Source organism: Protomyctophum bolini, assembly GCF_963924005.1.
Source record: "Protomyctophum bolini genome assembly, chromosome: 5".
In the NCBI taxonomy this organism is placed as follows: Eukaryota; Metazoa; Chordata; class Actinopteri; order Myctophiformes; family Myctophidae; genus Protomyctophum; species Protomyctophum bolini.
This window is the reverse complement of record NC_137866.1, coordinates 2,565,569-2,577,062: the sequence shown is the minus strand read 5'-3', so window position 1 is coordinate 2,577,062 and position 11,494 is coordinate 2,565,569. Positions and strand designations below refer to the sequence as shown.

The 11,494-nt window shown below is 41.6% G+C and overlaps 1 protein-coding gene across 2 annotated transcripts; it reads right to left on the bottom strand.

Annotated features, from left to right (window-relative positions):
• Nucleotides 1–953: 953 nt before the first annotated feature.
• Nucleotides 954–10,394, bottom strand: cox4i2 (cytochrome c oxidase subunit 4I2). 2 transcript variants are annotated; one of them, XM_080763569.1, is made up of 5 exons: nt 10,172–10,394; nt 4,286–4,391; nt 3,376–3,537; nt 2,202–2,333; nt 954–1,751 (listed from the first exon to the last, which is right to left on the bottom strand). In XM_080763569.1, exons 2-5 carry the CDS (start codon nt 4,389–4,391, stop codon nt 1,663–1,665), a joined length of 489 nt encoding a protein of 162 aa, XP_080619695.1. In that variant the 5' UTR covers nt 10,172–10,394; the 3' UTR covers nt 954–1,662. The 2 variants fall into 2 exon arrangements, with proteins under 2 accessions (XP_080619695.1, XP_080619694.1); XM_080763568.1 differs by having other exon boundaries at nt 954–1,693; nt 10,172–10,388.
• Nucleotides 10,395–11,494: the final 1,100 nt, after the last annotated feature.

Below are 11,494 nucleotides of genomic sequence, written 5' to 3'. Positions count from 1 at the left end.
ATTCTATTTTATTTGAATGATGAAACCCAGCTGCCATTAATAGTTGGAAATGGAAATTGCGGAAATGTAAATTGCGGAAATTGCGGAAATTGTAATTGCGGAAATGGTGGAAATGGAAATTGCGGAAATGCGGAAATTGAAAATACGGAAATGGGAATTGCGGAAATTGCGGAAATGGTGGAAATGGAAATTGCGGAAATGGAAATTGCGGAAATGGAAATTGCGGAAATGGTAATTGCGGAAATTGCTCTTCACTTATAGCTATCTATTTTCAGGTAGATTGTTTTATTTTACTCAGTCAGCCATATCACTGACACAGACAGACAGGCAGGCAGGCAGGCAAAGAGCTACTCATGTTATGTTATGTTATTATAACAGCTACTCATGTTATGTGCAATAATTTGTGCAGTTATGGAAACAGCTCTTTGTGTTTATGCAAGAAAATGTAACACATTTATTTATTTACATATTGTGTGCATGCACATTGTACTTTGATACATTTTGCAAAAATAAAGCAATTGAAAGAGAGAAGTTATCAAGTATCATTAATGTCGTAATTTTATCTACTGGCCCCTGGCCCCTTGCCATTTTTGTAATGTGGCCCACAGGTAAATCTATTTGAGTATCCCTGCATTAGATGATTGACACAGGGGTGAAAAATGGGTTACAAAATATATATAAAAAAAACTTTCCTTTTGCTTTAAGTAGCATGTGACATGTCAAACTAGTTTTCATGATTCTGAATCCATTCCAAGCATTAATTGCACAAAATACACTCCATGGACTAAAAACAGCCATAGCCACTTGCCCATTTGTCATGACGTCTATGGCTGTTTTTAGCCCAAGGAAACCCCCTAGTTTGACACGTCACATGCTGACGTGTTGATTAATGAGCATCGTCCCCGTCAAATGAAACAAAGCACAACTAGAAATAAACCAAGTAGAAAATTAAATCAGATCTTAATGAGCCACCGTTTATTTTAGAGAGCTGTACATTTTATACAGTCAGTCACATGAGGATATGTGGACAATATTGGTTCCCTTCATTTTGTTTTAACAGCCTGGATAATGTATGCTTTAAGTGCAGAGATATTTAGAAGACAGCCAGCCATGACAAAGTGATCAAGCCACCTTTGCAGTGGCCAAACATGATGATTAGAAGTACCGCATCTTGGGCTGATCATGTTGGTCCGCTACTTTTATTGAGCAGACAATCTTAGCAGCACTAAGACTCCTTATACGTTTCCACAGAAAGGACCAAAGTAGTTCCCGACCGAACACACACACACACACACACACACACACACGTCACCATGAGAAAGAGATGCACAGAATAATCATCAGGACAGTTTTATTATAAACCAGGACGGACAGTCACCATGACAACATTGCGATTGGACGAGAGAGAGAGGCTACATGTCGAGAAAGTAAAGTTCTCCCCTGGGTTGCGGATCCGATTGCTGCTGCATTTTTACAAAAATATTTAATCTGAGCCTAGATAAGCAACCCCGAGACAACTTCACCTTCTTCAACCTCTAGTTGAACACAATAAAGTCCCTCTACTTCCATTGTTTCTTCTCGTAGTCCCAGTTGCTGGCGAAGCCCTCAATGGGGTTTATCTTCATGTCAATCATCCTCTGGGTCTGTTTGGCCTGCCAGTCGTCAGCGAAGGTGTGAGGAGTAGCAGGGTAGACTGTGAACAAGAGGACGGAAGGATAGACACGTTAAGGTGTGAGGAGTAGCAGGGTAGACTGTGAACAAGAGGACAGAAGGATAGACAAGTTCAAAACGGTTGCTTTAATAGTGCACTCATGTTTGTACCATCAATAATAATAATAATAATATCTCCCAAGCATAGAAAGGCGACTGAAAAGATATGCATTTTCTAATATAAAAAAATAAAATAAGCTGTGCAACACCATTGTATGATGAAATAATAATAATATAATACAAATATGTCTCAAGTGTTTAAAATGAGCCCGCATGTATGTCTGCCATCTGTCGAAGACTCCGACTGTAGCAAGTTTAACTCTGTGTAAAAACGGGGGGGGGGGGGGGGGGGTCCAGTTAAATTCATACTATGGATTTAGTGTAGTGGAACAAACTAGTGCTCAAAAGGTTCATGCCGATGTATTGTTGTATACATGCACAACAATGCAGGCATGTGCGTGCATTTACACGTTTTAAAGGCAGACACCCACCATATTGTGCCTGCCAAAGGACTATGAAGCCAGTGACACCGATGAAAAAGAGCATCCCGCCGACGACAGACTTCCATTCGTGCGACTTGATCTTCATCTCTGGATACGTCTTATCGAACATCAGCCTGTACACTGGAAGGGGGGGGCAGAGGGGGGGGGGGGGGAAGAGATGAGAGTGAACAGACTGCAGCAACGAGCATAGTAGAATGCAAGCAATCCCAGAACCCATCAGCAAAACATAAAGGAAGAACAGCACCCTTTTTTCCTTTGAATATTGATGTCAACAGTCTGTCTCGAGAGACTAGAAGTGCAAGTGGATCACCTTTGGTCAAAGACCAAGAGTGATCGCTCTTGGTCAAAGAGAGACTATGCAAGTGGATCGCTCTTGGTCAAAGAAGACCTCCTCAGGTCATGATAATTTACAGTATATTTAAAAATATATTGTGAAGTGAGGGGCGCCCTTATCGTACATAATCATGACCCAAAATAGACACTGCCTTTTTGCTCAGACACGGACGTAGAATTCTCCAGTCAGTGTCAATTTAATGTTTGTGCAGGACAAAAGTAGACACTAGGAGCTAAAATTCTACATTCATTGTCAATGGGAATTGAATGTTTGTGTAGGACGAAGATCTCCAAACTAATAGCTGAATATAGGAGGGGCTAGCACCCCTCAAAGAATAATAATGATTATGAAGTCCCCCAAATGAAACTAGAAGCTCTGGTCACGTTCCTGGCGCTGTAGCGACAGGGTGAGGTCTGAGGGGTGATGTGAAAATAATAATTAAGATTCCCAGCATTCCAGGAGTCAGCTGACGGGTCAGAAGTTCACAACTGAACAACTCCCACTGTAAACTGCTGCTGGACAACCCCGTTATATCACCATTAGCGGGACAACCATCAACAACAACAACTCACAGGCCATCTTCTCTGTGTTGGAGAGCTGGGTCCAGGGTCCCTTCTCCTTCTGTTTAATACTCACAGGCCATCTTCTCTGCGTTGGACAGCTGGGTCCAGGGTCCCTTCTCCTTCTGTTTAATACTCACAGGCCATCTTCTCTGTGTTGGAGAGCTGGGTCCAGGGTCCCTTCTCCTTCTGTTTAATACTCACAGGCCATCTTCTCTGCATTGGACAGCTGGGTCCAGGGTCCCTTCTCCTTCTGTTTAATACTTACAGGCCATCTTCTCTGCGTTGGAGAGCTGGGTCCAGGGTCCCTTCTCCTTCTGCTTCATGCCCTTATCGGCGTCGGTCAGGTGGTCTTTGAAGGGTTTGTCGGGCAGCGGGGTGTCCAGACGGTCGATGTACATCGGCTGAGACATGTCTGTTGTTGTCACAGCTAGGAACGGAGAGAGAGAGAGTCCAATGTAAATAAACATGTCTTTATATATGACGAGGTTCAGACAACCTTGTATGGGTCATTCCTAGTGTTGGGTGCCATTTGTGTCCCCAGGTCATAATGCAGTGTAAATGCAAGTGTTCTTAATGTTTTTGCTTATTTTAATAAGCAAAAACCTGAATTCCAAAAAGCTTATTGTACCTCAAAGTGAAATGAATATAAATATAGCCTAAAATGTCTCCCCTGTTACAATGATTATTTATATGGATTTTTTTTTTTGAATAATGCATTAAGCTGGTGGACAAATGTTTTCTGAACAAATTCTCTTTTTCTAAAAAAATATATTTTAGTTTTGAAAAAGTTACTAGGCTGAAATGGCACCAAATATAGGAATGACCTGTATAGTAATGTATGTATTAGTTTACTTCCTTGCGTTATTTTGGACACGCATAAACATACATATGCATACTAGGCCTATCGCTAATGTGTATGTCAAAATGAATGTCAAGTCGCATAGCTTTTTAAAAGACAACACTGCCACCTGCAGGTTAAAGACCAATACTACCACCTGTCGCTGATAAGCTGTAGCCATGGGGGTAAAGTTCTAAACTAAACTTCCATGTTATGGTGGCAGTGCAAGTGTGCAAGTGATAAAATAAGTTACCAAAAAAATATGACGCAACGTTTTTTTAGTACTAGTTTTAGGTCGTTTTTTCCCCCATGATTGATGATGTAATGAATGACCCACCGGCGTGGCCGTGTCCGGCCATCCTCACACTGCCGGCGGCCAGAGCAGGGGTCGCGCGCCGCACCAGGAGGCTCCCCCCAACACGTCCTACAGTCAACATGAGCATCTGGGACAGAGGAGAGACAGAAAGTACATGATATGATGATATTTATACCATATATACGGTGAGGACGGAGGTACATGTTCAGTTAAGACAACTTAATTCACTACCTAGAAGTCCTAGATGATGCATTTTGATGAATTGAAAACGGTGGACACTCTTGTAAACAAGTGTAACGCTGCATGTGGGCCACTGTCCAGCTCACAGTTGAGTTTTTGTATCGATCGAATATGACCTATCGTGTCTGAATTCAATGACATCAAAAGGTCAAAACATAAAATAATATTAGCAGTCTGATTTATAGCTTGCATTTTTATAGGCTAAAACTTGACTTGCCAACCACACCATAGCCTAATATTTTCTAGCGTTTCAATCGTATATTCTCTCATAGTGAATGAACTTACTGTTGGTTTTATTGTTTGATGATGATTTTAGTCAGTGGACAAGAAAGAGTGAAGACCGGAGTGAGCGTTGCTGCTGTATGGTGTAGGCTACTGTCTGGTGTCTGCAGGTAAGTCCACTAGTAGTAGAACAACAAACACCCATGGATGGTACTATAGCACCTGTTATCTGATTCTGAACTGATTAACTTAATCACCCTCACCTGCTATTAGAAGCTGGCAGCAGGGCTGCTAATGCTGTCTAGTGTCTAGTGGTGGACAGTGACTGGACACAGTGGACAGTAATTATAATCTAGTAGCTATAGTCTAAGCTGTCTGAATCCCAGTGTTGTTTTTGGCAGCAAATTCTGATTTTATTTTTAGTCATATAGGCTTTTGAATAGTTTTCATTTTAGTTTTATAGTCACATTTTAGTCACCTGGAATGTTCTAGTGTTCTAGTCCAGTTTTAGTCGACTAAAATATCGTAAGATTTTAGTCGACTTAAATCGACAGTTGATTTAGTCGACTAAAATGTGTTTTGACGGGCCTTGCTATCGTTGTATTGGCAGATTTTAAACTTTGGTAGCACGCTGAAAATCATCTAGCGAAATCAGCAGCAGATCTACAAGCTCACAACGCGTCACAGCACGCATTGTGAGATTGTAGAATAGATTCTGTAGATTTCAAATCCTGTAGATTTGACTAAATTGTCTATATTTAGTCATCATAGATTCATTTTTATTTATTGTTTTAGTCAGTGAAAACCTTAACCCCTTTTGGTGTTTTAAACATTATGTTATAATTTAGCTATTGAAAATAGCAGATCTACAAGCTCATAGCATGCCACCGAGCTTGTAGGTCTGCTATTTTTTGAAAAATCGTGAAAATATTTATTTCAGAAAACTGGAGGATTTAGAAGATTTTTTTTTAAATTTCACAATGCCTCCGACATCTTAACCATAAAAAAAACGATAATTATGCCTATGCCCATATTATGGTCATGTGTTTAATATGTGACCGACAGATACAGAGATGTGGGCATGAAATGGACTAAGTAGACAGACATGCAGAGATGTCCATATATGGGCACACAAGGGACACAGACAGACGGGTACTGTGACAATAAGCTCCCAACACTATGACTGATCAGACATATCGGTCGCAGCTAGTGTTGTTTTCGTCGACTAAAACCAAGGCGACCTTTTTCCACTGACGAAAACTAAATGGAAACTAAGCTATGATGACTAAAACTAAGACTAAATATACTGACAATTTTGTCAACAAAATGAAAACTAGACTAAAATGTTAGGAAGGGACTAGTGGACAAGAGATCCAGTATAAGTCATTTTACAATTTAGTTGCATGCTGAAAATAGACAGATCTACAACTAAAATCTTATGATATTTAGGGCCGATTCATACTCCTATTTTAGAGCCGAATAAAAGTCGGTTCGGCACTACAGCGCCGAAACAGCGGTAAAATAGGAGTATCAATCGGCCCAAAGTCGACTAAAAGTCTGGCAGTGTGCCGCGGGTTCGACTCCCGATCCCGACGGCCTTTATTGCATGTCTCCCCCCCCCCCCCCCCCCCCCCGATCTCTCTCCCCATTTCCTGTCAGCCTATAAAAAGGCGAAAGCCACAAAAAGAAAACATAAAAGAAAAAAGAAGAAAAAAAAAGGTCTTTAAATAAATACTTTTTGAAGTGTCTAAGGGAAAAGAAATGCTTTGGGAATTATTTCCTGGGCCTGTCGTCGTCATGAAAGGACCGCTGCGGCAACCTTAATAATATACAGTCTCAGCGTTGTATTTACTGTCTGCATGGTGGCGTGAACAGCCGGGTTTAAAGGTCTCCTGAGGTGCTTGTTTATTTTATGGTTGATTTATCTACCCTGACCTCCTGGATGCGTTCCAAACACCTCCTCCTCTAGTCTGCAGGCTGACCTGCTATCAGTCCTGCATTGTTAAGCACAGTACAGCAGGGCAGATACTGTACAGCTGCTGTTGGAATGTAACCCAGTACATTCACTCAAGTGCTGGAAGTACAGTACAACTTAGATGTACTTGTGCTTGAATAGTTCATGCTACTGTACGTCTTCTAACTAGGGCAGTGGTTCCCAAACTTTTCATGTCATGTCAAGGACCCCCAAATTGACACTAAATTTATCCCCCATTTTTACAGCTCTAGCATTGATTCCCAACCCGTTAAATTTGTTAAAATTAGTCTACGGTACGGACCCCCATTTAATTTAATTTCTATCTCTGACGGTTTGACATTAGTCTACGGACCCCCATTTAATTTAATTTCTATCTCTGACAGTTTGACATTAGTCTACGGACCCCCATTTCATTTAATTTCTATCTCTGACAGTTTGACATTAGTCTACGGACCCCCATTTATTTTAATTTCTATCTCTGACGGTTTGACATTAGTCTACGGACCCCCATTTATTTTAATTTCTATCTCTGACAGTTTGACATTAGTCTACGGACCCCCATTTATTTTAATTTCTATCTCTGACGGTTTGACATTAGTCTACGGACCCCCATTTATTTTAATTTCTATCTCTGACGGTTTGACATTAGTCTACGGACCCCCATTTATTTTAATTTCTATCTCTGACGGTTTGACATTAGTCTACGGACCCCCATTTATTTTAATTTCTATCTCTGACGGTTTGACATTAGTCTACGGACCCCCATTTATTTTAATTTCTATCTCTGACGGTTTGACATTAGTCTACGGACCCCCATTTATTTTAATTTCTATCTCTGACAGTTTGACATTAGTCTACGGACCCCCATTTATTTGCATTTCTATCTCTGAGACCCGAATTTATAGTAACTATACCGGTATCTAGTCTAACTGTCAAATATACATGTAGTGCAATGTAGTCTACTAGTACAGTGGTTCCCAAAGTGGGGTCCGGGGACCCCCAGGGGTCCTTGAGGGAGTTCCAGGGGGTCCCCAGGCAGCTAAATGATAGTTTGAAACCAAGTGCACGGTCTTTAGTTTATGGGTACGTAAATTAACATTGATTTTTACAATAGTTGCTTTGCAGATTTATAGATTGATAATACAAATTATACATGAACTAATCATTTATTAGATTAAACTACCCGGCCGAGAGCATTTTAAAGTCCTTCAAATGTTGCTCTTGCTTTACCAGTTGCAATTTTAAGGTGGCGAACACATTAATGATTAATGAATGATCAGTCATAATGGTTCAGTAAACATGGTATATTATGATTCTGAAATGGGCATTCTGCATAATGGATACTTTATGTACATTTTGACGCTAATACGGTTGTATTTTGACTTAACTTGATTCTACAAAATGCCTTCTAAATTTAAACTCATGTTTCTATATCAGTGATTCTCAAACTATGTCATGTCAAGGACCCCAGAAATGATATGTATTTGGCCACTGACTCCCATCTGAAAATATGTTGTCCCCCCCGAAGCAAAGATTTGAGTTAAAGATGTTCACTCTGAATATATTCAAAGATCTTTGCCACATTTTCGTGCTTTTTCAAAAAAATAGCAGATCTACAAGCCTATTTTCGATGCTTTTGAAAGCAGGGCTTTTTTTTACTTTTGTATTTTTTACTGTGGTAAACATCTGAGTACTTTCTCCACCACTGGATCTTCTGGAGTTCAGGGATACTGGATACGGTAGTTGTAATAATTGTTTCGACTCATATTTTATTATTTTTCATGTTTCCCCCCAAAAAATGACAAATCCTCATGTTCAAACTAAGTGAATTAGAAAGCGGATGTGATTTCATGTCATTCATCGATGCCATTTGCACAGCAAATTAAATTAACCCATTCTGACCTGAGATCAGATTCATACGAGGTTTCCACTGGACACACACTGGTCTGATTAACCCCATTCTGACCTGAGATCAGATTCTAAAAATGTCAGTCGTTCTTTCTATTTTTCAAAAATAGCAGACCTACAAGCTCGTAGCGCGCCACTCGGTGGCGCGCTATGAGCTTGTAGATCTGCTATTTTTCAATAGCTAAAGCATAACATGATGCTAACACCAAAATGGGTGCCCGGTCAGAATGGGTTAATTCAACAAAGAGGCTACTGTGTAGACGAACTTGTCTGGTTTCTCACTTTGGACAGAGTTAATTACGCTCAAGATTATTGAACATTTCACACAAGTCACTCATTTTGGGGCGGGAGAACACCCTTTTGGTGTTTTAAGCATTATGTTATACTTTTAGCTATTGAAAAATAGCAGATCTACAAGCTCTTGTAGGACATCTATTTTTGAAAAATCATGAAAATGTGCCTCAAATCTTTGAATATATATATTGTTACAGAGTGAACATTTTAACTCAAATCTTTGCTTCTCGGGGGGGTCCCTGGAATAACATATTTTCAGAGGGGGGTTGGAGGCATATTAAATTTTGGGGGTCCTTGACATGAGATATTGAACACCACTGATACAAGAAACATAAGGTTTTTCAGAAAACTGTCATGATTTAGATTTCACGAGTAACATTTCACGAGTCATTTAACTTTGAAGTGTTGTTGTGTCTGTCTGTCCTTGCCTCTACGCATGCACATGGAGGCGGGTTGAAATGGAGGACATTTGGCACCTGGTCAACTTCATAGTAATGTCCGTAATGACCTCCTGAATGTTACCGTACTGTAAATGATCACGTTTGTATGTATATTGTTGCTTTAAACAAACAGTGCAGGAATACACATAAAAGGATCGCTTGTGAGAAGCAAGCAATGTTTACATCCTTACAAGTTTTGAAATTACAATGTAGTTCTTGTCTCATGCAGTTTAAATGTGTCGAAGATCATATGAAGGAAATCTCAAGCTTTGTAAGAGGCTGAACCTTTAATTCCCAACAGGGTCAACGATCACAGTCACAGTCTGTATCACACATACTGTATACTACGACAATGCAGTAATGTTATCTGACTGAAAAGACACTTTTGCTTCCGGCCAAGTATAGCCTGCAATACAATATGGCAGAATGAACAAGTCCACTTCACTCTCTCTCTCCAAGAATATACTTTCATGAGCTTCCCACACTTATTATTATTGACATTCTTGCATTTCAAAACATTCAGATATACAAATTGTGGACTTCTTAAAAATCTGTGTGAAGAAGATCCTTTTATCATGTCTGCAGGTAGTCACGTACACCACTAATATAATCTGGGAGCAGAGAGAGAGAGTGTGTGTGTGTGTGTGTGTGTGTGTGTGTGTGTGTGTGTGTGTGTGTGTGTGTGTGTGTGTGTGTGTGTGTGTGTGTGTGTGTGTGTGTGTGTGTGTGTGTGTGTGTGTGTGTGTGTGTGTGTGTGTGTGTGTGCGTGTGTGTGTGTGTGTGGGGGGGGTCCTATCCTGTCCTCGTCTGACCCCCATAGATACTCACAGCTGTCCTGAGTGGGTAGAGAAGTGCACAAATGGAAGAAGGAACAGAGGCTATAATATGGCGGTCCCGTCCGCTGCAGTCAGTGTCCCTGGAACGACTCTGACAAACGGTCTCTTTATATCTGCCTTATTTCTCCCCCCTGTTCGTCTCTCAGTCTCCACAACGCAGTTCTCAGGAATCAACTGGTGGTGGTGGTGGTGGTAGTGGTGGTGGGCGGGGGAGGAGGAAGGCTGGGGTGAAAAAGGCAAGCTGGAGAGGGGGTTGGAGTCAGAGAGAGAGGAAATAAGGGCGGGAGCTTGGAAAGGGGAGGCCAGTGGAACCAGCCCGAAATGAGCATGTGGTTTGAACGTCAGGGAGAGTAACGAGAGAAAAGTGTGCAAAGAAGCCTCACCCCCTGCATCATTTCTCTGTAGTTTTAAACCCCCTGTATCATTTCTCTGTAGTTCTCACCCCCTGCATGTCTCTGTAGTTTTCACCCCCTGCATGTCTCTGTAGTTTTCACCCCCTGCATCATTTCTCTGTAGTTTTCACCCCCTGCATGTCTCTGTAGTTCTCACCCCTGCATGTCTCTGTAGTTCTCACCCCCTGCACTGCCTCCTTCTCCTCCTCACTCTCTCTCTCCTCCATGTCCTCTGCTGGTGTGTTTAGACAGAGCAGTGAAGTGAGGAAACCTTAGGGTCGCTTTAGGTAAGGTCACATTGGGACACAGGACGCTAACGTTACGGTAATGGAAAATGGAAGAGAGTGGTGAGTGTGGGTTTATGACTATGTACTGTATGAGGGAGAGCAGCAGATTATGAGGATAAGGGCCAGGGGAGTGAGAGAGAGAGAGAGTGGAAACATTCAGACAGAGACAGTGGATTTAAACAGACACATTGACTAGATCCCCATAGCCTGGTTTTCACGGCTACACAGGATCATCATGGGGTCTTGGGTTGAAGCTACTCCAGGTTGAGCTATTCAGGGCTGGCACAAGGATGTATTAATTACACCGTAGATGTTTGGCTGCGAGCTGTGGGACAGACAGACGGCTCCTATAGCAGTGGGTTGGTTGGTGGTATCATGTGGGACAGACTGCTCCTCCATGTGCAGAAGCCAAACAACGTTCACCAGCAGCTCGACAGGAAAGAAAAAGGGGAAGGGAGAGAGAGAGAGAGAGAGAGAGAGAGAGAGAGAGAGAGAGAGAGAGAGAGAGAGGGAGAGAGAGAGAGAGGGAGGGAGGAGACTCCCACAGTGGGTCGGTTAAATAAGGACAACACTTGTGTCTCCATGGCGATCCCAGACGGCATGCTGGTTGGCTCCCAAGAACGTTTAAATATCCAT

Bases quoted from the DNA above. Each gene is read 5' to 3' on its own strand.
- cox4i2 (XM_080763568.1), bottom strand. From the start codon at position 4,391: ATGCTCATGTTGACTGTAGGACGTGTTGGGGGGAGCCTCCTGGTGCGG. The intron at 3,538-4,285 runs GTGGGTCATTCA...CTCCGTTCCTAG, and splicing joins GGCCGGACACGGCCACGCCG to CTGTGACAACAACAGACATG. The intron at 1,694-2,201 runs GTGGGTGTCTGC...TCTTGTTCACAG, and splicing joins CCTTTGGCAGGCACAATATG to TCTACCCTGCTACTCCTCAC.